The sequence below is a fragment of the Ambystoma mexicanum genome, chromosome 10 (assembly GCF_040938575.1).
Source record: "Ambystoma mexicanum isolate Mex_15411 chromosome 10, UKY_AmexF1_1, whole genome shotgun sequence".
Lineage (NCBI taxonomy): Eukaryota > Metazoa > Chordata > Amphibia > Caudata > Ambystomatidae > Ambystoma > Ambystoma mexicanum.
The window spans coordinates 882,937,004-882,964,411 of NC_090932.1; the positions used below are offsets into that span (position 1 = coordinate 882,937,004).

A 27,408-nucleotide genomic window follows, 5' to 3' on the forward strand; every position below is an offset into this window, starting at 1 on the left:
GGAAATCCTCAGGGGAGTGTCCTGCCTGGTAGCAATATTCTGTGCGGCGAGAATAGCAAGAACAAAAAAAAGGGGGGGGCAGTTTTCCCTTTCCTCTTTCCCTCACCTTTTGTCTCTTCTCATGGGCTTAACTGCATTGCGCAAGGTGATCCGGAATCATCAGGCTCTGCAGCATATATCCCTTTCAGGGAGGAGAGTGGGTTGTGCACGCTCCCCTCGGGGGTTCATTGGCACGTTTCCCCAGGTGGCTGCGGCGGCTCCGGCAGTAAGGGGTTCCCGGACAACAGGAGTTGGAGTCCCTGTGCTGCGCTGCTCCTTATGAGGGGCTCGCCATAGGAGAAGTATGCCCGGGGGTGGGGGCCAGCGCTCCTATGGTTGGGCGATGCGTCTGACGCTCCGGCAGGGTTCTGGAGGGGGACTCTTCACGGGGGCTCCTCAGGCCAGCGCTGTCATGTCCCCGGCCCGCCGATGCATCGGGTCGCGGGCACCAGCCGAATGTCTGCCGAGGGCATTCGAAGGGGAGGGCGAGATGCCGTGCAGCTCTTCTTGATGTCCCTGGAGCGAGAGCCCGTCCGCAGCTCCACAGAGTCACGCTGCGCAGGCCTGCGCTCACTGGGCCCTCTTGCGCTCGCCCGTCGGATAATACACATGCAGATTTCTCCTTGAAGACACGTCCGATTTAAGTCGGGTTTTCGGCCGTTCAATGGGGGGTGGACTTCAGACGTCTGATCCACCGCAAATCCTCCGGGGAGGGGGACGTAATGTGGGGGGCTCAACTCACATTACGGGCCCTCGAGGGAAGATCTTACACGGGGAGGCAGCTCATCCGTGCGCCCCCTGGTGGCCGTTTCGGCATCAGGCTTTTGACCTCGCAGTGATCGATGGAGGTATGCGTCCTTCTGGCCCCGTGAGGTGTCTTAGGTTCCTAGGGCATGCGATGACATGGAGGAAAGTAGCTATTACCATTCCATGCACCCTAAAGTCTACTGGGAACGTGCTGCAAAGCGGTTTGCCATATTTCCTGATGGTGGAAAGAGGGCACCATCAAAGCCTTAGTCTTCAGAGCCATCACTCTCAAAGAAACTCTGGGTTGCAGAGAGAACACCAGGGAGTCTGTTCACCTGAAGGCGAGCGGAAGGGTAAGAAGACAAAGGCCCTCATTCCAAGTTTGCTAGTCTAGAAGCAACGGCACCATTGTTTCCGGACCGGCAAACTATGAGTCTGCAGGCGGGTGCCGTTCGGCCGCTAGGGTCGTGACCTGGCAGGCGGAACGGCACCCGCTTGCAGACCGTCACGGAAGCACTGACACCGGTATTAACGGTGCTGGTGCTTCCGTGGTCCCCACTCCCATTGAGTCCTATGGGACTCTATGGGAATGGGGGTCAACATTTTACCGGCGCCTGACTTACCGGACCGCCGGGGCTGTAATGTCCCAGTGTTTCCGGCAAGTCAGTCGGCGGTAAATCATTACGGGTCCGCCGGCTACCTGCCAGTTTTACCGGCACGGTTTCCGCCGGAACCCGTAATGAGGGCCAAAAACTCTACAAGAGGTTGCACTCTGCTCGCGACTCTTCCAAGAGGCATTCTTTTTCCTTCTGCACTGAATTACATTGCTACTCCTGCATCAGGGATGATGATTCAACATAGGAGTCACCACTGACTATGACACTGGTACCTTTCTCTAGCAGCTTTTCCACTCTGTGGCGTGGGAAGACCTCAAGCAGCAAATGCTTTAGATTTTCTCTAAGGTTCTGGCTGCTTCGGCCTCATGCATGGAGCCAGGGCCCACTGTGCTGTCAGAGACCGCAAAGCCACCTCCTCTGTCCTTATCTGCATGCAGTAGACTCTGGTCCGGCCCCACTATTGGAGACCACTTCTCTGCCTACTGGCACTGAAGCCCGAGTGCCGGGCTCCCTGGCACCAGTGCTGATACCCCAGTGAGCTTACGCTATTGCTTCCAGGACCAAAGTCTTCACGTCTGGCAGTATGGCCTTACAGACTGTCAAAGCAAACCTGTAATATAGCAAAATACTCCTACACTTTCAGGAGTATTATTTCACGCGTGCTCCAAATCTTTGAATGCCCAAAATGCAGGCATTCTTTGTTGAACCAGTTTGATTGGAGGTAGCCGCTCACCAACTCCTCCAATTAAGCAGGAACTGAGCTGAATGTGTGGCCCACTCTGAGCTCCATGACAGTATTTGGGAGGTACTCATTGCAAAGGATGTTAGGGTTTGCCACTGACCACAAAATTGCCAGACATGCCTTTTGATGTTGATAACTTGTTGGGTCCTAATGCTGAGTTAGTGGAGACATTTAACGCTTAAAAAGCCACAACAAAATCTGTAGACTTAGCCATTTAGCACTCATTTCCCCTCTCTTCTACGGAACGTCACCTTTTGTTCTTTGTCCTTGTTAGTTCACAGCGTTCAAGGGCCAGATGCCCTTGGGGAAACCAGGCCCAGAGGAGTTTCGTTTTCCAGTGTATCAGTGGTCCTAGAGGAAACATCTCTGCATTCACAGTTCCCTCTTCCACCCGGCCCAAATCCCCTTTTAATTCAACTTTGTCCATTCTTTTCCAGTGCAGCTCGGATGCCTGGTCCTTACAAGACATGCCAGGGATATGGTCTTTGTTCCTTCCACTGTCCCTCACGCCACACCTCCTATGGCCATCCTCTTCCCTCCAGGTGCCATTTCTCTGGAGGCGATACACCAGCTCCTGTCAAAAGCTTTGATATGGCTTGTGCCCTTCTCAGGGAGGGGGAATGGTTGGTACTCTATTTAATTTTTAGTGCAGAAGGAGAACTGGCTCCCATAAACGGTTATGGATATGCAAGTTCTGATTTGTACCTGCACAAAGACAAATAAAAGATGGTCGCCATCGCCCAGATTCTTCATGCCCTTGAACTCTGAACTGTCTGGTGTCACTGGACCTTCAGGAAGCCTACTCTCATGTGCTTATGCTTCCAAATCACAGAAAGTACCTAAGGTGCATGGTTGGTGACATCTGTTACCAGTGTGCAGACTAGCTTTTGGTCCTGCCTTTCTGTCTTTTTCTCAGCCACCAGGTTTTTCACCCTGTTGACTGGGATGGGCACGGGTCTCAATAGGGACCTGATTCACCCCTTTGCCTACCTGTATAACTGGCTTACTTGGGGGTGTTTCCCCCCTGTATCACACAGGTATTTGCTACACAGTTTAAGCTTTTCACACAATGTCTAGAAGTCCTGATCATGCCCACTCTATCCCTCCCAACCAATGTCAGGTGGTTCTGGACATACACTCGGATAGAGCCCTTACTCCTGAGGATGTGAAGTGATCATTGTACAGATGGTTTAAGTCTCTCAATCCCAGAAAGGGGCCCCACTCCTGTGGCTACCTTGCTGTCACTTATCAGTTTCAGGGTGAACTTACCAACCTTTTGCAGGTCTCGAACTAAGTGTCACAGAATCTCTTGTGCTGGGTCAGTAGAGACCACTTGCTAAAGTGAGAGCCATTCTGGCAGGCTTGGCCTCCAATTGACTGTTGTTAAAGACACCTTCCTGAAACTGGGGTACTCATGTGGGCCATTTGATGGGGATTAAACTTTAGTCATGGAGTCCATGAACCTAGAACTATGAGCTATCAGGCTAACTCTGGTTACTTTCCTTTTGTTGGCACAGAGTAGGCACAGCTTCTAATGGACCACACAGTGGCCATACATTACCTCATCATGATGCTTCTTTGCAAGGAAGTGATCTCAATTGTGATTGCAGGCTCTGTAGAACATCACTCTCAGCGACCCGTTTTCTGTAGGAAGTTCTGGGGACATGTTGCTTGTCGATTGAAAATACATTTGTTTTGGAATAACCTCAGATTCCAGCCACAGCACTGTTTCTCAGAAGACTGAGTACATTTGAGCCAACCCTAATCTTGATTGCTCTAGACTGGGCATGGAGGATTTGGCACCCCAAGCTTCTTGACATGTATTCTCTGGCTCCTCCTTGTGAGGGTGGACCTGGTGTCCCAGTCAGATGGCAGGGTCCTCTATCCAAGACTGAGCAGAGTCTTCATGCACTGTTCCTGAGAGGCTGCGTTACAATGAGTGTGATTTGTCCGACACCCTGGATGTGGTCCTTTTTGTCATCAGGCTGGTGACCAGGTCCATATCCACCTGCAGGTAGCATGTTTTGTGGAATCGTTTCGTGCAAGGGTTCTACATCCTTTGTCTTGTCCACCCTCTTTGTTTCTGGATTTTCTTTTGTTCTTGCCCAACATGGCCATCAGATTGGTAATTTTATTGGTATCTGGCTGCTGTTTGTCATCGAAGGCCCCTGAATATGGCTTTCTTTTTCATTCACATCACTATGCAGTTCTTGCAGGAATTGACCAATTGGTTTCCACCTTGTCAGTTTGTTGTTCCTGCCTGGTATTTGAACCTTGTTTTGACATTTCTCATGGGGTTTGGTTTGAGCTTTTACACTCTTGCCTACGTTTGCTCACACGTTGGGTTATTTTTCTCATTTGCATCATGCCATGGGTGAGTAAGCCCCAGGCGCTTTTGTCAAGCCTTCCCTATGTCATCTTCGCCAAGGAGAAAGTGACTTTTAGGATAATGCCATCTTTCCTACCCAAGCTTGTCAGATTCTTATTTGTCACAGAAGATTGATCAGCCTGCATTCTACCCTCTGCCACCTCATAAGACAGGGAGAGATTGCATTATCTGGGCTCAAAGAGGGCTCTTTGATACTGTCTCATATGAGGGGCATCAGGAAAGATGACCAGCTGTTTGTTGTTTTTGAGGTTTCTCTAGCTGTTCGAAAAAAGGTTACTAAGCAAACTCTCACCGGGTTGTTCCTTCTTTTCATTTTTGAGTGCCACAATCTGGTGGGAACATTTGGGCCTGAAGATCTCAGGACTTCCACCAGAGGCCTGGTGGCTGCTTAAGAATTGCAGGGACATTTACTGCTTGTGTGCATTGGTCAGTGTGACTACCTGAGCTTCTCTGCACTTCTTCGCCGAGAATTACCTCCTGGAATTCTTTCAGGTCAGGACACCCATTTTGTCATGTGGTGCTCCAGCGATTCCAGGTGTGGGTGATTGTTCCACTTACATCGGTCCCCTTTCCTCCATACTGCATGGACGTCCCTTGCAAGGGACGGGAGACGGAACCTTTTTCACCAGAAAAAACCTTCCCCTTTAAATTTAGAGGCGTGTGGGGTGCGGCCCAGGGAGCATGCGCTCCCCTGACTCTGCCCTCCGGCGCCACACCTCAGTCCCCTTTTCCGCGTCGACGGGTACGGGCCAAATTCACCAGCGCTCGTGGGTTTGGCTTCGGCCATGTAATTCCACACACGGATACTTCTCTTTTTTGTCTTTTTATCATTCAGGTACTGGGTCCTCAGGCGTCACGCCCCTCCCCGGCGCATGTTGACTTCCACATGGTTCAGCAGGTGTCCATCCTGCAACAGGCTCTTCCCAACTTCAGACCCCCACGTCCTCTGCCTACGTTGCCTTGGCCCAGACCACGGTTGGCAAGCTTGTATAGCGTGTGGCTCGCTGTCCTCAAAAGCGCTGAAGAACAGACTAGCCAGGTGGAGGAAGCTCTTCCAGAAGTCACCTCCAGAGGATCTCAAGACCTTCGTGAAACATCGAGCCAAGCCCAAGGTAGGGCCGCTAGTCTTCATCGCACCCCGCAAAGGAGACTCCTTCCCAAGGACTCTCCCGCGTGGGAGGGACTGATCAGGTCCTTATACCAGCACGTGCACCGAGGCTGCTGCAGCTACCGGCCTTCAGGCAGGGGGGGATCCTTGGATCCTCCCGGTGGTAGTGTTGAGGGACCAGAAGGTTCTCGTATGGGATTATCATCCTAGGGGCTCTGCCCTTGTACCGGCAATATGGCCGAGGGGCTACGCCCTAGTACCGGCAGTACGTCCGAGGGGGTGCCTAAACACAGCTCTACTGACCCCCGGGTCGAGGTTGTCACACCTACCGGGCCTAGACCCGAGGAGCCGGGTAGACCTTGTGATCCACACGCAAGAGTCTTGGAGGAGGCTGAGCCCAGCGAGCCGAGCAACACGTCGCAGGCACGTGGCAGGCAGCTCGACAAGATGGCCACCGTGCCAGACAGAGGCACCCGTCCGACACCATTCCAGGAATTCAGCGAAGAACGAGTGTCAAGGTGGGACTGGCCTCAACCAGGTATGTGGCCTACGACCTATCCCTCTTATGCGCAGGGCAGCTTTCCACTGCGTCCATGTGGGCAGGGAATGCAGCGGCTCCAGCAATTCCAGTCTATCCCGTCACTACCCCCTGCCACCTCTACGGCCTGTGAAGAGGGGTTCTTCGAGAGGTTCCTCAGCCTCATGAAGTCACCTCATATGGGGGTTATCCTCAAGGACGCCATCGGGGAAGTCCTCCCAACTATGCTAGCGGCACCACAAGTGCCTCCACCGGCGCCCCGGCCGCAGTGCAGCCGCTGGTCCCGGCTCCCCAGCCGACTCCTCGGCCGGTTCCTTACCAGCCTGCGGCTGCGGTTCCTGTGCCCCAGCCTCCGGCTCCAACTACTCCTCCACCTCCTCAGGATCCTCTTGATCCGCAGGACACAGATGAGGAGGAGGATCCGGACATGCCATCCTCAGCCAGGGCCTTCCACAAACATCTTGCTGGGCTGGCAGAATACCTGGGCTTACCCCAGCCCGAGGTCGAGCAGACGGGGTTCTGGCTTAAGTCCTCACGCGACGCCCCTCTGCCAAGACAGGGGATTCCTCTGCAGACCGATGTCTCCCTGGCCAAGAAGGGCTGGCTTAAGCCCCACTCGGCCCAGTCCGTCAATCAACGCCTGCACGACAAGTACAGGCAGATGGAGGGGGATACACTCTTGCTCTCGGCCCATCCTCAACCACACACCTCGGTGATCGCTGCAGCATTACTATACTCCAAGCCTCAGTCGTCCTCAGCCTCCTCCTCTGCGGCGCTGCTAGGCAAGGAGGAGATGATCTTGGAGGCTTACGGCAAGAAACTCTATTCCAATGTGTCCTTGCATCTTCGTCAGGCCAACGCAGACACCATGCTGGTGGCTGCTAACCAAAGGTTATGGCAGGAAATCACGGACTTCCTCCCGGAACTCCCTACGCAGAGCCAATCACGTTTTAAGGCGGGCTCGCTGAGGCAAAGCTGGTGGCGCAGGACCTCCTAGAATCCACTGTGGCCCATATTGACACCTCTGGCCATGCGATCTGTATCGCCACGGACATGAGAAGGCTAGCCTGGCTCCAGGTGACGAAATTCAACCCTGACGTCCAGGTACGCATATTAGATCTACTGTTCGAGGGGGGGGGGGCAACCTCTTCCACTCCAAGGACGAGGAGCTGGACAAGAAGAAAAACAGCTCACACACGGCCAAATCTTAATCCATCTTGACAAAGACCACGGCCAACTCGTACACCTAGTCACAGCAGTGCTCTGACAGCGTCCGTATATATGGAGGGTTCCACGGCTTCCTGGAACGGAGATCCAGGCAGCCGGACCTCTCGCGGTCTCAGAACCGGCGCAAGCAAGTAAAATGGGGGCGGGGGGTAAGGGCTTTTTCCAGTCCCCCTCCTCCGCGACAGCCTTGGAGGGAAAGAAGGCATGACACGCCCCTTCGGGTCCACGTGTTTCCAGTTGGGGTCAGGTTCACTCTCCACGCACATTTCTGGTGCCAGAATTTCAAGGACCCCTGGAACCTCTCTGTAGCCTCCAAGGGTTACCGCCTGCCTATCCCAGCTTCTCCTCCCCTCCACTCCCTCAAGTTGGGACAGCAACTCTTCTGGCGGAGATCCGGTCGCTCATAGAGAACCAGGCAGTGGAGGAAGTCCCAGCCTCCCAGGGAGGCTTGGGCTTTCTACTCCTGGATTTTCGCCACTCAGAAGAACCACCAGGCGGGCCCGAGAGTTGTGCTGGACCTTTATACCCTCAACCTCTCCTTACCCCTTCAGAAATTCAAGATGGTTACGCCAGCTTTTATAGCGGAGACATTTTTCAAGGGAGACTGGATGTGCTCCCTGGATCTGAAGGACGTATACCTAAACATCCCGATTTGGCAGCCCCATCGTTCTTTACTCCAGTTCAGGATCATGGGCTACCATTTTCAGTACAAGGTCCTTCCTTTTTGTTCTCAATTCGGCCCCCAGGGTCTTTACCAGGCTCATGAATACTGTGGCTGCCCTCCACATAGCACAGGGCCTCCACGTCTACCCATGTCATGACGACTGGCTCGTTTGGGCTACATCTCCGGAAGCGGTTCACCACTCTTCCTATGCCCTTATGAACACTCTGCACTATCTGGTCTCCTCACTCAATCTCAAGAAGTCGCAGCTGAAGCCCATGCAGACTCTGACATTCTTGGGCCTCATCTGGGACACGTGCTCCGATAAGGTATTTCCATCGGAGGACAAGACCTTGGCCATCAGGCGGGCCTCCACCCACTTCCTTAGCAGAGAAGTGACCGCAGCATGGTGGTACCAGCATCTCTTGGCGGCATTCCTATTAGCCGTTCCACACACGAGATTGAGGAGGATTAAGCTGCACTTCGCGGTCTCATGGAATCAGTAGCGGGGCTCTCAATCCGGGATGATCAACGTTCCTCCATCTCTCCACTCGACCTAACATGGTGGTCCAGGGACTGCAACCAACGGACGGGTAAGCCCTTTCGGCCGCCCTCCTCGCAGGCCACCATCACCACAGACTCCTTGCTCGATGGTTGGGGAGCCACCCTGGACAAGCCCTCGGTCCACGGCACCTGGACTTGACAGGAGCAGGAATACCACGTCAATTGGTTGGAGCTGAACGCCATCTGGCTAGCGCTCAGAGCATTCCTACCACTTCTCAGGGGCAAGGTTGTCTTCATCCAGACGTTCAACTCGACCAGCATGTACTATGTCAACAAGCAGGGAGGCACCAGATCCCCTCCTCTGTGCAGACTGGCAATCAGCATGTGGGAGTGGGCCCTGGAAAACGACATCCACCTCACGGCAGTCCACCTCTCGGGGGAATCCAACCTGGAGGCGGACAGGCTCAGCAAGTTGGGAGCGGACAATTACGAGTGGCAGCTAAACGACCTTGTTATTCAGGAGATCTTTAACTGGTGCGGTCATCCCCAGGGGGATGTTTTTGCCACCTGGTACAACAAGAAGTACCCTCAGTTCGCCTCCTCGCAGGGACAGGGCCCCGGCTACCTGGGCGACGCATTTCGGTTTCAGTGGAAGGGCATGAAGGCTTATGCCTTCCCGCCCACACCGCTGATTCACAGAGTGATTTGCAAGATCAAGGAGTCTCGCCAACTCAACATCATTCTAATAGCTCCATGGTGGCCGGCCAGGCCATGGTTTTCGGAGCTGCTCAGCCTCTCTGTGATGACTCCGATTGACCTCCGACGGGCCCAGCTCATCTTCTGGCGCAGCAGGGGGGCAGGGTCATCCACCCAGCGCCTCAGAAACTAGCCCGCACAGCGTGGTACTTGAGCAGGTAACGCTGCGGCACCTCAGCCTCTCCCTGACTAATCTGGAAATCATACAGTGCGCAAGGAGCAAGGCTACCAGGGCCCAGTATAAAAGCAAATAGACCAGGTTGTGCCACTGGGCAGACTCCAAGGAGATGTACTTTGGACGACTGTTAGGCAGAATCCTGTGCAGTGCCGTTAGGAACCACTACACACAATTAAGACTACAGGTGGCAATACAAGTTTTACCTTTGGTACAAGCCTGTACTACTATGTTAAAGTGGTAGCAGTAGTGGAGCAGCTAGGCTTATCTCAAGAGTATATGAACAGTGGCAGATATTACACAAAGGGACCACAATTACTGTGACTCAAGCAAACACTGACTCAAGGTTTCAGGTAAAAAATATAAGTACATTTATTTTTTTATAATTAGTTATCAACACGACACTTCTATTAATTCAAAAACCACACTTAAAATATACTACAACTAACCAATTCACTTTGTACAGTATTACTCAAGGTAAGTACCCTGTGTTTGAATGGACCGGTGTTACGTAACAGAAAACGTTACCGTGGATACAATTGCGATCACTTTTTGACAGTCCGGTCTACTAGATAAACGCATATCCACGGCAAGAAATGCTACCGGGGCAAAAACACACTTGGCACCCGAGATACCCAGAGCGAGTTGGGGCAAAAATCACAGGCAATATGTTGGTTAGGCAGACAGAATCGAAGAACACACATAGACAGGAATTCAAGAGTCAAAGGGCCGGAGCCAAAGTCAAGTGACACCGGGTGCCTGTTGTCTAGGATCACCCAGTCAGACAGTTCAAGATTCAACGTTGCCAAGAGTACTTTGATATTGTCAATGTCCGGAAGCAAAAGTTATAAGACGGAGGGAAAAGTTAGGCCAAGCCTTAAAGTAGAGAAATTGGGATTTCACCCAAAATTCCATAACCAGCACACAGTACCTTTCTCAAAGAACGAAGCTGGTGCCACAGCAGTTGTTCCTGTTGGTTTCCTGCAGACCCACGCTTTCCTGCAGTTTCAGCACGAAGGAGGACAATGAGGGGGTCCGCACCACACAGGGATAATGCCGGCAGCAGCAACAATGAATAAAAGGTGCGCTCCTTAAAAACAGGAGAGGTTCTTCAAGTGGCTATCCGGACCACTACAGCAGTGTGCAGCGATTTCGACCACAAAGGCGACCTCTGGCTGAAGATGATGAGCTGGTTATCCCCACCAGGCTCAAGGGAAGAAGACTCCGGACTGGATCTCCTCTTAGTCGTTGAAGGGTAGATAGCTTAGGACTGCAGCAGGGCTTCACCGGTACGGGGTAGTTGCAGCAGTCGACCTCTCCTCCACTTCACGTCGGTTCCTTGTAGTTCCAGTGGCGACTCTGACTTCCAGCCCAAGAGACCTGCCTTTTATGCAAAAAACCCCCATTCACACAGCCTGGCTGTCAATCACCCAGCAGGGGGGGTTGTCCAGCCCGGACAACCACCTCGGCCAATCATGCCAAAGTGCGACTTGGGTTTCCTAGGATACCCTGTGCAGGGAGTGACTACACCCCTCCCTCACATTCAGCCCACCTAGACACCCAGGCGCCTTGAGGAGGGCTTCTAGGTAGAAGCTCGCCAAAAGACAGTGAACAAATACGGCAAACCTAGTTTGCCACGCAAAGTAAAACACAAGAAGGAGTTTAACAAAAAGAAATGGCGAATAAACCACACCGGAGCCAAACGAAAAAGGATTTGGTCAAGTTGGTTGAAGTTTGAGGCTAACACAATAGCCTACAATATTACCACGGTTATATAAGATAACCACGGTAGAAATTTAGGGTAGATACCGCTGCCACCAGCCATGTCTAAATGTTAAAATTGCGAAACAATGCTCTAGGAGGTCCAGCACTCCAAGTAAGATGGTGTGTACTGGATCAGTGGTTAAATTTGACTAAGTAAAGTTAATGGTAACTTTACCCTTTTCTGGGGGACAGTAGTCACCTCAGAAATGGAGTCGGTGGGAAGTCTGAACGACAACCCTGTGTCACTGTACTGAAGGTGTTGTATGACACTCACAAAGAAGGGGGCTACTGAAGTGGTGTACTCCAGAGCTCACAATCTTAAAAACAGGTACAAACACATAGAAAAATAGGTGTAAGAGTGGGGAAAAAGCTCACACTCTTACCAAGTGGAAAGAAATAACTCCAGAGATCCAGCAAAGCTGCTGAGGGACTCACTAGGTTAGGGAAATTAGCCATAAAATGAGAATCCCTCTAACAACGACGTGCTCTCCTTCTCTGCGCACCTCGCCCACTCGGGGTCCAGGTGGACACCTGTCGTACATATCTCGCAGCATCGCGGCTTACAGGAACTCGGAAGAGGGGATCTTCTCCTCCTCCAATCCTATCGTCAAACATTTGACGGAGCTCACAAGGCTCTACCCGCCCATCAATAGGCCACACCCCACGTGGGACCTTATCATAGTATTGGGCGCCCTGGTGCACAAACCGTTTGAACCAATGGCGTCCGCGGACATCGGGCTGGTCACCATCAAGACGGCCTTACTGGTCGGCCTCTCCTCAGCTCGTAGAGTCAGCGAAATCCAAGCACTGGTCGCCTTGGAACCATATACTACCTTTCACAGGGACAAAGTAGTCCTGTGGACACGCCCAGCATGTCTGCCCAAGGTGCCGTATGCTTTCCACTTGAAAGAGGAAATAGTCCTCCCTAAGTTCTTTGCCAATCCAAAGGATGAAGCACATAGAGTGCTGCACTGCCTGGATGTAAGGTGTGCCCTGAAGTTCTACTTAGACAGGACCAAGGGCTTCCGCAAATTGGATGCCCTGTTTGTCACCTTTGGAGGCTCAAGACCAGGCTATCAGGCTTCCAAGGCCTCCATAGCCCGCTGGATAGTCTCTGCCATCAAAAAAGCATACGAGGGGCCACCACAAGCCGCTGCCGGCCAACATGCATGCCCACGCAGTCTGGGCCAAGGCAACGGCCATTGCATTCCAGCGCCATGTCCCTTGGGAAGTCATAAGCAGGGCGGTCACTTGTGCCACTCCCTCGGCTTTCTGCAAGCATTACTATTTGGATGCCGGCTCTAGATCTCACGCGGCTTTCGGACAGGCGGTTCTCAGGAACCTATTTGCTTAAGGAGGGTCTCCTCGCCACCCTGGGGCTACATTCAGTTGTGATCGCCCATGCAGTATGGAGGAAAGGCGACGGTACGCAAGAGTAATTATAAGTTACTCACCGTAGTGACTAACGCACTCTTAGTCCATAGTCCCCTTTCCTCCATACGTCCCACCAGCCTCCCCCCTAATAATACTAGTGTCATTAGGCAATGTTAATTCTATTGTCGACGCGTCAATGGGGACCGAGGTGTGGCACCGGAGGGTGGAGTCAGGGCAGCTCATGCTCCCTGGGCCGCATCCCCGCGTGCCTCTAAATTTAAAGGGGAATAAGGTTTTTTCTAGTGAAAAATGTTCTGTCTCACGTCCCTTGGAAGGGACGCCCATGCAGTATGGAGGAAAGGGGACTATGGACTAAGAGTACGTTAGTCAACTCCAGGTACTGTACTGCTTTGGGAGTCTTTCTAAGATGAGGAATCTATGGGAGGGAGGAGTCTATAAGAACAAAATACTCAACTTTGGTAATTGTCATCATGATCGAGAAGGCTTTCCTCCCACAGATTCCTCATTGTGTCTTTCAGTTCAGCAGAGTGTGGGGGGAAAACTGGGGATCTGGTGCAGCCTGCTCCATAAACACCCATGACATAACATCCAGAGTTGCAGTGGCAACCCATGCTGAGATGGACTGATGTTGCAGTTTACCCCCTGACGGTTGGGGGCGGGGGGAGCCAAAATCCATACTAATGCTGGAGAATCGATTTCTAAGATGAGGAATCTGTGGAGGAAGGGTTAAAATATCAGAAGGAACATTACGGAAGGCATCTAAATGTGAAAGGCAGGTAGTGGTTCTTGGTTTAAACTTCCCTTTCTGCTTCACATTAATGGTCATTCTTTGTCATGCTTTTAAAAGACTTCCATGTGAAGAAAGTGAAACCTCTGCATAGCAATGTGATTTCATTGAGGTAGAGTATTTGACAGACTGCAAAGCGTGAATGGAGAAAGCACCTGATCAATGAGAGAAGAGCAGAGAAAAGCTAACCTGCATACGTTCACAAAGAAGTATCATAAATTATAGAGTAATTTGCAACATTGTAATTAAAAACCACCACTTTCTTGTTCCTGAAGAAAGCTATTTCTCTTGTCCTTTGGCTTTATTAGGCTGTGGCAAGTATAAGCTCATACTTGAGAAGTGAGAAAGTATACAACTGTTATGTTTCTCTTTTCTGTAGATGGGTGCTAGCTAATCATGTTGATCTGTCTAGAACTGGGCTCTACAGTGTTTCCCTCTTTTTGTTCTGGACCACAAACCAATCAACCATAGCCAGCATACACAATAATGAGTGATCATGGTAGTCCTAATCCCAAACATCTGGAGGGGTGCAAGTTGCAGACCCGGGTGTGGAAATGTTATCTACTATGCTAATGCTGTATTTCCCAGTCACTGACATTTGTTTTTAAAAATGTTCAATGTGAATGCTTTGGTTTTTAATGGTTGTGGATCTGGTTGTCGTGCCTTCTCCCCCTGATTGGAGTTCAATATTTAACGAAGATGCCCTTTTTATTTGATATGTTGTTTCAGGGAACCTAGGAAGGTGATATTGCATCGGGGATCAACAGGTCTTGGCTTCAATATTGTTGGCGGAGAGGATGGTGAAGGGATTTTCATTTCCTTTATTTTGGCAGGAGGTCCAGCAGACTTGAGTGGAGAACTACGAAAAGGGGATCGAATAATTTCGGTATTGTTCAACAAATATAATAATATATGCTGTGTATTTTTCTCATAATGTACTTAAAGAGTTGTTTCAGCTATTCAATTTAATGCACATAATGATTTTTTAATGTGTTCAGACAGACCTGAGCAAATGTCAAGGGTTCAAACAAATTCCAAAGTGTTAGTGGTGATAGGACTGGGTTGACCATGGAGGCTGGATGTCACCACTTTCCCTGTTATGTGGGCCTTGGCTGAGGTACATGGGATCTTCCAGGCTCCCCCATCTAAAGGCTCCCCTTAAGACCCTGTGACAAAGTCTCCTGCTTTTCCATGGGGACCTCCAGTGGGTTAAGCAAGTGAACCGGGTGCTCCCCAAGCATAGCAGGTGATGGGTCCAGGGGTAGTGTGTCGAGGATCCCCTTGCCACCCCTTCTATGCCCCCCATCTCAGGGCAGGAAACAGTCACATTTCCACCACTGTCATGCCTGCCCCTTTAAGGTACTTCAGGGGGTGAAGAAGCTGCCCAGATTGGTGGAGAAAGTGGGAGAGATCGAGAGACCATTGGGCTGGAAAGTAAAGGCAAGGAAGGGGCCATAGTGTGGTAAACCTGCTACAAAATGCTCGAAATCCTTTAATGTAAATTTATAGTGCAGGAGGGGGTGGTGCCCAGAGGACTGAAGAGGGGGAGATTAGAAGTAGCATGGAGAAGAGCAACATCCAAAGAGGTGAAGAAGTAGAGGTTTAAAGTAAGAAGGGCGGTGCTCAGAGAGTTAAGGAGCCTAAAGGTGTGACATGAAAGGCATATAAAGGTTAAGGCTGTGAAAAGAAAGGAAAAGAGTGGTGCTCAGAGGAGGAGCACTTCCTTTAGCCATCTTGGAATGGTGACATCACTTCCGGTGGCCATCTTGGATGAGCCCTAACTCCAGCTGAAGGCCACAAGACCCTCCTCTCGGAACACCAATCGGGAAGAAATCGCCTCATCCCAGCAATAACAGGGACAGTAGCAGAGACCAACCACTGATGGAGTTGGACAGCAGGTTTAGGCTGACAGAGAGCTGATCCTCCTTGCCTCCAACCCTCAGCTTCATTCTTCAGTGGTGGCTGCGGCCTCCTTGTATTCTTAACCATTGTCTTTGTTGTCTTCCTCCACAGGAGCCACCTCCAGTTGTCTCTCCAGTGAGGACAAAGCCTTGAGTCTTTGGGAAAGCGCTGCTTCTCCATCTCGGGACTGCATCGGCGGCAAGCCAATGCAGACGCCCTCTTAGATGGGGCTAACCAAAAGTTGTGACGGGAGCTTGGGGAATTTCTGCCTGACCTCCCTTCGGATAAGCAAGTCTCCTTCAAGGCCGGTCTAGCAGATGCCCGGGCCATTGATCGGGACCTTACGGAATCTTCAGTCTCCCACATTGAAACAGCCAGCAGAGGGCTGTGCCTTAGGGTCGAGAGGAGAAGGACGGCGTGGATGCACACCACTAGGTTTTCATCTGACATGCAGGAACAGATCCTGAATCTGCTCTTCGAGGGCGTGTACCTTTTTCATTTGTCAACCGATGACGTGTTGACAAAGAAGAAAACCTCCAAGTCCTTGGCCATCCTGACAAAACCAGGTCAGATGTTCTTCCCTCGGTCCCAGGGCAAGACCAAGTTCAAGCCCAGTGCTTTCTCTGGCTTCAAGTGGTTCCGGGACAGAGATACACGGAGGCCTGACAGGTCGCCCAGCGACAAAAGGAGGAAGTGGCAGAGGACATCACGCAGGTTTTTCTGCTTCCCCTTTTCTGCTCCCCCCCAAATGCCAGGAAGCAGTGACATCAAGGTCGGGGGACACAGCTCGCCTGTGGGGGGCCCTTTTGGCTATGTTCCAGAACACCAGGAAGCATCTTTTCAAAAGCCTGTGGATACCATCCGTAGTCTCCATGGACTTCAGTCTTGCTTTGCCTCTACCATCCTCTCGTCCCTTTGTCAGATTGGGTCCCCTGCTCCTTTACGGGAAGCCCTTTTCGCTCTTGAAGAAGCAGGCGCTAGAACCGGTTCCTCCTGTGGACAGGGGCTTTGGTTACTAGTCCGCGATTTTTGCGATACCCATGCACAATCCAGTGTTGTTCTCGACCTGTCATTTCTAAATCTGTCTTTACAGCTGGAACGCTTCAAGATGATTACTCTACCAGCTGCATCGGAAGTTTCTGTGGTTCACGGTTGTCGTACCACTTTCAGTACAGGTTGCTGCCCTTCGTTCTCAACTCGGCCCCTTGTGTCTTCACAAAGTTGATCAACACAGTAGTGCGCCTTCTCCGCCTGGAGGGCTGGCTGGTGAGGGCATGGTCAACTGAAGGGGTAGTGCTCTCCTGCCAAAGCTTGGTGGATGTCCTTCATCTGCCAGAGGAAGTCAGATATGCCCGTCTCAGGAACTGGTCTTCCTAGGGGTGTGTTGGAACACTGTCATTCAGCGGGTGTTCCCTGCGCTTGAGGCTTCGGTCCCTCCGCAAGGCAGTGGGGCACTTTCTGGTGAACACGACCACCTCAGCATGGTGGTTCCAGCACATTCTTGGCCTGGTGGCCAATTGGGATCAGGAGACGGGTTCTGTCGGACAGAATCACAATACCACCGCTCCTACTGCCCGATCTTAGCTGGTAGCTGATGGATGGCAATGTTTCAGTGGGAGCACCTTTCACCTGGCTTGAGACTACCTTGGTGGTAATGATAGACTCCTCCCTTTCGGGCTGGGGGGCTACTCTGGAAGGTTATGCGATTCATGGAGCATGGTCAAGGGCGGAAGCCATCCTGCATATGAATCTGCTCAAGCTCAGGGCAGTGGACCTGGCCCTCAGGGCGTTTTTGCACCTCATCAGGGGCAAGTCGGTTCTGGTCAGGGCGAACATTCTACCATGATGATTTACCTGAACAAGCCGGGCGGCACCCATTTCCCCCCCTCCTCTGCCCGGCGGCAGTACCTATGTGGGAATGGGCCCTGACTGAGGGGATTTGGATTTCAGCAGTCCACCTCCCGAGGCACAGCAATGCAGAAGCGGACCAGCTGAGCCGCTTGGGGTTCAAAACCTATGAGTGGGAGTTGCACACCGACTCCTTGTTGCCCCTGTTCCAGCGTTAGGTGTTCGCGTACCTGGATTTGTTTGCATCCCCTCTGAATTCCAAGTGCCCCAGTTTGCTTCATGGGTAGAATGGGGTCGGAGGTCTCTGGGAGATGCTTTTCAAATCTGTTGGCACGGCCGCAGGTGTTTTACCTTCCCGCCCACCCCTCTGCTCTAACTGACCCTCTGCAAGTTTCGGGTTTCAGTGGGTTACAGCCTTATCCTGATTGCCGCCCATTGGCCTTAGAGACCCTGGTTTTCAGATCTGTTGCGGTTTTGCTCCCAGGTTCCCGTTCACCTTCTCATCTCCAGTATGATATTCCTGGCGCACCAGGGCGGGGGGTGGAACATCTGGACTGGCCAAGCTGGCTCGGCGGCCTGATTCCTGACCACCTATGTCTTCAACATGCTCAATTTTCAGATGACAACTGGGACCTCATTCAGCAGGCCATGAGGCCCCTGACTCGACCCCAGTGTAAGAGTAAATAGTTTAGGTTCTGCAATTGGGCTTGTGACAAAGGTCTGGACCCTGTCACCTGTCCTCTGGATGAGGTACTGGCTTTTTCAGCACACCTAGCTCGTTCTGGAGTTCAGGTGGATACTTGCTGCACTTATTTGGCAGCTGTTGAGGCTTACAAGAATTCCCATGCGCATGTGTTTTTGGCAGCCAACCCTGTGGTTAAGGCCCACCTAAGGTGTTTTCTAGGCTTTTCCGCCTAGTGCAAAGGCCGCACCCAGTTTGTGACCTCACCGTGGTTCTTGCAGTTTTGCAGCGCAAGCCTTTCGAGCTGATGGCCTCGGTGGACATCAGCTTGGTGATATTAAAGACAGTTTTACTGGTGCCTCTCACCTTTGCACGCAGCGTTAGTGAGCTGTAGGCGCTGTACTCGTGCGCACACCCCCAAACCTCTTGCCCCAGGTGGTCTCTCAATTTCATTTGAATCAAGAGATTTGCCTACCTATGTTCTTCCTGAACCCGCAATCCGAGGCAACGAGGGCCCTGCATTCCTTGGATCTCAAGTTTTTTTTTTTTTAATCTTATTTTTTATTATTTTCATCGTTGGAGCATCAACATCACATGTAAATAAATAAGTTGCTATAGCGATACACAACATTCAAGCTTGGCCAGTCAGCCCCCCCCTTCAAGCCCCTCAGGTGTCCAACTGTCCACATTACCTGCTATTCCATCACCCCCATTCCTGTCCAAATATAGTCTCACCAGACATGGCTTAAAGATGAGGGCCGGGAATTTTTGATCGAATTAGAGTAGGGGTGTCCAAACTTCCTGAAATTGAAGCAACTTTCCCTCCTTTGCAGCTGATACTCTCTTGGCCACTAATATGTCCCAAACATTAACCCACCAGCACCCTATGTCCGGGCCCTCTACCTTTTTCCAGCACAGGGCAATAGTGATGCGTGCTGCCAGTAACAGGTGAGTCATTATTTTTACTCGGGCACCCGCCTTTGGATATATCCCCTCACATGGAGCACCCAGCAATATAGTCTTTGGGCACAGCGGTAGGCAACTACCTTAAATATCGTGGATCAGTTGCACTATATTCTCCCAGAAGACCTGCATCAGAGGGCATTCCCACCACATATGAAAGTACGAGCCCTGGGCCCCACATTTTCGCCAGTAGGCAGGGGAGAACAGGGCCTGGAAATGGTGGATCTGTGCTAGCGGGTAATGCCACCCGAATAGCAATTTCAACACACTCCTTATTTGTCACACATTTATAACGAGGCACAGACTCTAGCCCATATATCCAGTCAGGCTACATCATCTAGCTGCGAGCCTAAGTCTGTCTCCCAGCGGTACATATATTCCGGGCGACGCAGCGACAGGAGGTTCTCTCGCAACAGTCTGTATAGCTTTGAGATCCCTCACTTGTGTGATTCGTCCCCTATATTAAGTTCAAGTGGGCTCAGGGGTTCTGTGGCCTTTTCTTTTGTTTCGGGGTGCGTAATCCAGTAACGGATCTGGGCATATGAGAACCTGTCCCTCTCCCGTGAGTTGAAATTCTTTTTTACACTCCTCCAAAGTGCACGACTGGCCCTCCGCGAAAAACAGACTCAGCGTGATAAGCACTCCTTCTTTCCAGCTCCTGAACGCTCCTGGTGGAATACCCAGAGCAAATTTGGGGTTACCAAAAACAAGTGTGTGTGTACACATTCCCCTAGCAATCATTTTCCTCCGCAGAACCCCATCCCACACCTTCAGAAGAGAGGAGGCTAGACCACTGCTTACATGCTAGGTGCGAATAAAGGGTAAGAAGCGCAAGGTCAAGGGGCTTTGCGCTTACTCTATCTCCATCCACCTTGGTGTCAGAGGCACAGCCGACCACTTGGGCAAATTAGTTAGTTGGGCTGCTTCAGCATATCTCATTATGTCGGGAACCCCTAAACCACCCAGTCCAGAGCCCCCCATCATCACCCTCTTCGGGATCCTGGATTTTTTTCCCCCGACAAATAATGCCCAGCAGTTTACGTTGTAGCTTTTCTAATAAAGGTTTTGGGACCTCTACCGGGAGGGATGAAAAGCAATATAACAAGCGGGGGAGGAGTTTAATCTTGACAGCAGTGATTTGACCCATTAGCGAAATTTCCTGACCCGCCCACCTTTCCAGATCCTGTTCTAGTGTCTTAACCAGGGGAGCAAAGGTTAGCCCCATAAAGTTCCTTCGGAGCAGCCATTAAGTGGACCCCTAGATAGGCTATGGAAATTGTGTCCCAGTGAATGGGACAGATGGCCTGAATGGCCCTTAACTCTTGTGTAGTGAGACCCAGCCACTGGGCCACTGATTTCTCAACATTAATGTCAAACCCCGCTACTTGACCAAACGCTCGTAGTTCCTCTAACGCCGCCTGTAAGAAGTGGATGATGTCGGTGATAGATAAGAGCACATCATCGGCATATAATGAGATTTTTATGAGGCGAGTCTTGCACCATCGGGCCCTGTATTGACTCATTTCCCCTTGTGTTATGCCATTGGCTCCATAATGAGAGCGAATAGAGGGGTGAGAGTGGGCATCCCAGACAAATCCCACACGGGAGATGGACCGAGGGTGAGCGCTCCCGATCCACCTGGAGGGGAGGTGCTTGGAGGCGCAGTAGTTGGCAGCTATCGCTCTCCTGAACTGGGGGCCAAAAGCAAATGCCTCCAGCGTGAGATGCATAAAGGACCAATCCACCCTGTCAAATGTTTTTGTAGCGTCCAGTTATCACAAAGAAAGTTACAGGGCAAGAAGAGCCATTTTTCCTGTCATTCCGCAAGGCCAGTTCTATCAAATGTAATGCCCTCCTGGTGTTATCTCCCATTTTCCTACCTACTATAAGGCCCGTTTGGTCAGGATTAATCAGTTGCGGAAGGAGAGGGACTAGGCGATTCGCTATCTCCTTAGCGTAGATGTTAGCATCGATATTCATGAGAGTGATTGGCCTATATGAGGCACAATCCTTTGGATCCTTCCCAGGTTTTAGCGCTAAGATTGTTGAGTAGTTTTGCATTGAGGGGGTAACACCATCCATCTCTCAAAGCGTATTAAACAGGGGAGTTCGGGGAGCCAAGAGCTGGGGTCTAAAGAGCTTATAAAATTGAGACGATAGACAATCCAGTCCCGGGGCATGGGTGTTCAGTCATTTGATGACGGCCTCCACTTCTTCCTGTTGAATCATGGCTTCCAATGCTGCTTTGTCTTCCTGTGCCAGTTGGGGTAGGGAAGCCTCTGTGATGTATTGTGTCTGTGCCTCAATTGATCTGTCTCCACTAGGGGTGTACTGAAATTCAGCTTAGAGTAAGAATTCAGCCGAATTCCGGCTAAAAATTAGGTATTCGGTTTCGGCCAAATACCTAATGGAATCCTTACTCGAAGCCGAAGTTACACAGGCACTTGTTGCAGATGGGCTGCAACGTGACTCTGGTGTGCAGTGTTCGCACCCGTACTTGATGCAGATGGGCTGCAACGTGACTGGTGTGCAGCGTTCACACCCATACTTGTTGCAGATGGGCTGCAAAGTGACTCTTGTGTGCAGCATTCATGTGCCTGCATGCTGGAAATTGGACTGTTTTTAGGGTAGAATGAAGACACAAAGCACGTACAGGGAGTGATCAGAAGTACATGTCGAATCATACTGTGGTTATTGTATTGCAAATCAACGTGTCGTGTCTCGTTCAGTTTGCGGTCTCGCCGATCATTCCGCAGCCGGTGCAAAACAAACATATGGTGGCACAGTCTAAGCCTCCTTCGCTGCAAAAGCATTATGCAAGTGTACCTTAGTGCTAATGTTGCCACACGCACAACTGGGGAGCACGCCCTTCCTTTCTATTGTGTCAGGCACAGATGGTTACGCAATACTGCCACAAAACGGAAAGTGAACAAGCGCTATTATTCAGCAGATCAATATCAGTAGATATTGGTCCGTATGTGGCTTTCGACCCGAACCCAGATAAGAAAGGCATTGCACATAAGGGAGATTAGGTGCAAAAAGCAGTATTATTGACACGTTGCCATCCAGCAGTGCTCTCATTGCTGATGCTTGTGCTCATTGCCATTTTGTCTACTCATCTTACACTGCTATGCGTTCCACAGCACACCTTCAGGTAGCACCTGGGGGCCTCAAGGAGACGTCTGGGTGGCAGGTATGTTGTTTTCTTTAGATCCACGCAGCACCAGTGCATCACAGCACAACTAACTACACAACTCAAAAATGGCACACTCCATTTAATCACACCCCCCACGTTCACAGGCCCCTTGTCTCAGCACTTTCGCCTAGGCCCGCTCTTGCCCACCTTCTTCTGTACCCCTGCTCCTCCAGCCCCCAGCAGCGCTATACTGCCAGAAGGTCCCTTCCCAGAAGTTGCAGACCGAGGGGGGTGGGATTGGAGGGCAAGAGGATGTCATCAGAAGAGCCACACTTTGTGTGATTGGAGCGCTGGCAGTTATCAGTCCTGTATGTGAGGGTCTCCTGTGCAGCCCCCTTTCACACACTGCCCTTCGGCTGTGGGCTGGAGAACTGCTGCGAAAATAAGCATGACCTTAATGCCAATGTCTTTTTTTGTGCTTGCATTGGAGTTGCAAAGTACTTCTGCAGGGTGGATCTGAATATTTAATGTGTTGGTGAAAAGCGCTGCATTGATCCCTGCTTCGCATTTCAAAGCGGCCTCCTCACTGTATATTGTGCCCTCTTCCGCGACATGATAAAATAACTCCCCTCCCTGAGGCAAGTGTTTGTTAAAGACCAAAACTACATCAAAGGGAAAACCCAGATGCATTTGCTAGAACTACTTTACATTGCAAATAAGTTCTTATATAATCAATTTCCCCACACTGCGACCTGTGTGCATTTTCTGTGGAAAGGAGTGTCACCTCAGTACCCGCATCTATGTGTACCAGCCTGACAAAAATGCTATCAGGCTGTCATGCTGCATATGCTTCTCACTGCACAAACATGCCAATTTGCCCTTTCTGTGGGAAAACGTTAATAGTTCTTAACTTTCGTTTGTCTTTCTCCATTTTAAAATATTCAGCACTCCCTCCAAATGTCTCCCAGTTCCCCTTTCGAAATCTGCAATTGGTTGTTCCCTCCGCACCTGACCATGTGTTGCACAAAAGCGCCTGTTGATTTATTTGGCAATTTTTGTTGTATATAATAAAGCATGCCGCTTTCGACTGAAAACTCGCACACAGCCCTAGTTCTCTACCAAATTTCTCATTAGGCAATGAAAGCAAGCAATAATAAAACTCCCCTAAGCTTAGTTACAGCTATGATCTATGTATATGCACTATGGATGTCCTTCATTGAAGTCCTGTTAAATCAAGCATTGGCAAAGCCAACAGTTTTGGCTTGTTTCTAGTAATAAACTACTATACGGCTCACTATTCGGTTCCGGCCGAATACTTTTGCCAACTATTCGACCGGATAGTAAATTTACTATTCCGTACACCCCTAGTCTCCACTGGTACTATTCTCCTGTAAGTATTCTTGTGCTAACTGGAATTTCTTCTGCTGTACGTAGTGGATGACTCCCTTGCGGTCTTGGAGGCCAATGAAATAGAGATTCGCTCTGTTACTTTTGGCATAGTATGTATGTTTCGAGGGGATTGGGTACTCCGACGTATTCCATATCTATGACAGTAATCACCACAAGTGTGCTGATTACTGACATAGATAAGGAATACATCGTCGGACGTTACCAGGTAAGAGTAACTTGTTCTTTACTGATAATAGGGTCTGCGCCGTCTCCTCCGCAAAACATGGCCTCTAGTTTAAGGCCGCGTGGGCCCTCAGGGACCCTCCCTTTTTGTGTACCTCCTCCATGGCCTGCATCTCTTGTTCCAATTGGGTTCTCATCTGTTTCTTCCTTCAGTGGTGTGCTGCCGTGTGTGATATCAAGACCCCTCTGATAACCGCCTTCATGGCGTTCCACGTAGTAGCCGGGGAGGTTAATTCTGTGGGGTTGTCTTGTAAGTAGTTCTTAATTGCTTTCGCTACCTCGTCTCTTAATGCCACATCATCCAAGATTGGATCATAGAGGCGCCATTGTGGTCGGGAGGCCGAAGAGGCGATCCAGGCTCTAATCTGTAACACCACTGGAGCATGATCTGTGAGCACTTTCGGGGCAATGTCTACCTTATTCGTGAAGGACAGGAGTTGAGGCGAAACCAGGAGCAGAATCGATGCGTGAGGATGTGCGGTGGACATGTGAGAAAAAAGTATAGTCTCTTTCCCCTGGATGAAGTACCCTCCAAGCATCCCCCACTCCCAGGGCTCTAAGCATGTCGAGAATCCCCAGAGCAATTTAGTAGTCATTGGAGGAAGGCGTGTGATTTTTTTATCCTTGTCTCGGTCAGGGACCCCATTAAAGTCACCTCCGATGACGACCTCGCCTTCCAGGAATGGGAGGACAGATTCTAGATCAGACAGAAAGCGCTCCTGCCCTTAATTCGGACCATAGATCGAGACCAGTGAGTACAGCTGGCCCAGGAGCCTTCCCTTTACTTCTGTGAAGCGTCCTCCCGGGTCTACAATGGAGTCCAGTTCCTCAAATGGGATGCCCTTGGACACCGAAATTGTTATACATCCTTTTTTGGAGCTGTTGGAGACCAGGAACTGCTTTGGGAAATTCCTGTTTGAAGACTGGAGTAGTCTACCGGAAGTAGGTGAGTCTCCTGCAGGAATATCACCGCTCCATCCAGATCTTTCAGTCGCTTCAATATGGATTTTCTCTTCACCAGCGATTTGAGGCCCTTAACATTCAACGTGACAAAGTTCATGTACTGGAAAGGAGATTGTAGGTTGACCACTGGTTTTGTTGCAGGGACTAGGGGGGCAGTCAAATGGTCAGTAGTTGCCATTTATCGCATAGAAGTTTTTGTGAACGTGCTCCAACTGACTTTTCCTTGAACATAACAACCAGAAACCTTGAACTGAGTCCAAACCGTGGACTCCGAACTACACTCCTGTCCCGAACACTCGGCTCTCCAAGGGCCTTCAGGTGACATCCACCTTGGAGTTGGGCATTGACCGTGTGAAGCCCACTCTTACACTCATTTTGTTCCCTGTTTCCGCAAAGGTCGCTGACTCATGGACCGAAGCATTGAATTGCAGGAGCCCACCATCTCATGTTGCAACTTTTTTGGACTCTTGACCAAGCCGCCTGTCTCGCTTTTGGGGGGAGGGTTACCGTGCCCCCGGGGGAATCAAGCGTGGAGCCATCTCTCTTTTCCAGCAAAGAAGGATTCAGGATAATTTCCGCGTCTTCAAGGTGTGCGATCGTATGGGAGACCCCCTTGAAGGAGAATTGGACCGTCATTGGGAACAGCCAGCGATATTGTATCTTTTGGTCCCGTAGAAACAGCATCGGCGGCCTAAGGGCCTTGCGTTTCTGCATTGTCACTGTAGCTAGATCCTGGTAAATCTGCAGCGGGGATCCTTGGGAGCGGCCTATCTCCATTATTGCCTCCTTCGTCTTAAAGAAGAGTACTTAGGTGATCACATCCGGGGGGGGGTTCCGTCTCCAGTCCCCTCCGGGGGCGTAGTCTATGGGTGCGATCCAGTAGAAGTTGAGATTTTTCAAGATTTGGAAGGAGGGACTGAAATAGCCTAAATATTCTGCCAGGCTGTGGTCTGAAACCGTAGAGGGCACCCCCCTGATGCGCAAATTATTTCTTCGGGCCCTGTTCTCCAAGTCATCCTGCTTGTACTCCAGGATTTCATTTCTAGCCGTTAGGGCCTGGATCTTACGTTGAACTTCGAGCAGTGACGCTTGGGGTGCCCGAGTCAAGTCTTCTACTTCACCCAGCCTTTGCGCTGCCTCCGTCACTCGTTAGTCAGTGTGGAGGTGAGTTCCGACATACAGGTGCGAAATTTAGCTTGGATGTCCTCTCTGGTAGCCAGTTGACCAACTCCCTCCGGAGTGACTTGTGGGGATGATTTCGCTGACAAGTTTTTTCCCCCCTATCCCCGGTGAGTAACATGGTCGAGATGTCCCCACTCTTTGGGGTATTAAGGTGTTTGGGCATGACTATGGGTGTCCGTTTTGTAGTGGGGATCCCAGTTATCGCAGCAGGGGCTGGAAGCTACTTCTTCAGCCCTGAGGACGCTTGTTCTGTTCGCTTCTGTCTGGATGAATGCCCTTCTGGGTTCAAGTCTCCAGGGGGCCTGCAGGGCTGCGCCGGTATCCTCTTGTTTCGAGGCTAGTGAGGGGGGGTAGGATCCACCAACATGCAATTGTGCACACTACGATCTTTCAGCCCCCATGAGTCGGGCCACCAGAAAGTGAAGGGAATCAGCAGTTTTGTTGGTTTAGGGGCTGTTTTAGGAGGGGCCACCTAGAATGTTCAGGTTAACTGGTGCTGCGACGGGGGAGGGACACTCTCCCCTAGGGCCCAAGACCAATGTGAAGCAGTCCAGACCCTGTGACAGAGCCTGGAAACACAGTGCTTGTATAAGCACGGGGTGGCGGGGGGGGTCGAGGGCCGCATTCCACTTGGTGTGCTGAATCGCATGGGGAGCGTCGATCTGCTGGCAATTTGACTACGTGTTGGGGGCCAGTAGTTCTTCAGCGATGACCTGCTGTTTTCTCAATTGTCCTGTACTTCATGGCTCTGTGGAGCACATTACGGGGCATCCAGGAACCCTTCCCCCCACAACATCCAGCTGGGTCTCCCTCGTGGAAGGGCACTCTCACCTCTGCAGCCGCTGGGCTTTCTTGCTCAAGCGTAGTATGGGGTGGCGCAGAGGAGCTCACGCCATGGCTCACTGCCGTCGATATGGAAATACAGCAGGACTCTTAATGCTGGAGGGAAATGCAGCGAGTTCGCAGCCTCGGAATTGTGCGGTTGTCGGGTTATCCGGCCTGCAGATTATCGCTCTCCCGCTGGGGCTCACGGGGACCATGTAGGTGTTGACCGCCCCGTTCACTCATGTGGCGCAGGAGGACCCCGCGTGGTCACCTCGCTGCAGCAGCCCACGACCAGTCTGCTCTGGGCCTCCAGAGATCCACTGCATGTTGGGGAGGCTGGACCTCTCAATCGATGTGCCGCTGTCGTTCCGGACAATCTGCTTCCTTGCTAGTGTGCTGGGTTCCCGACAGCGGACCAGTGCGGGGGAGGAGCCGGGCACCTACTGACACATTTCGGAGCTGCTCATGTGTCCTCTCCCCACCAGACACCCGCTGCTCCTCTCTTCAGGCTGATCCACAGAGTCAGGCCGCTGCACTTGTCCGGTGCCTAAACTAGGCAAACCGTGGGGGTTTCTCCACCCCTCCGCACTCAGTTGAGCTGCGTCTCCCACCTTCCTCTTCACTGCTGCCGTCCACCATATTGGCTTGCTGGTGCCGGGGTCGCGGGTCCACACTCGGTTTTCTAGCTTCGTAGGAGCCTGTCGGCACCACATGTTGGCTCAATTAATGCACCACAGCTTCTGATCCCTGCATGTGACTTCACTGGCTTCGGGAAGTTGCGGAAAACATCTTCTTTCTCCAAAGCACTGGGCTACACGTGGAGGCC

At 51.2% G+C, this 27,408-nt stretch overlaps 1 protein-coding gene across 28 annotated transcripts in view; it reads left to right on the forward strand.

Annotated features, from left to right (window-relative positions):
• DLG1 (discs large MAGUK scaffold protein 1) overlaps positions 1–27,408 on the forward strand; it is a 2,685,689-nt gene that overhangs the window by 2,042,705 nt on the left and 615,576 nt on the right. For all 28 annotated transcript variants that reach the window (XM_069618589.1, XM_069618591.1, XM_069618601.1 and 25 more), the window contains one exon: positions 14,179–14,335. In XM_069618589.1, the coding sequence (XP_069474690.1) occupies positions 14,179–14,335 (157 nt within the window). The remainder of the gene's footprint in view (positions 1–14,178; positions 14,336–27,408) is intronic.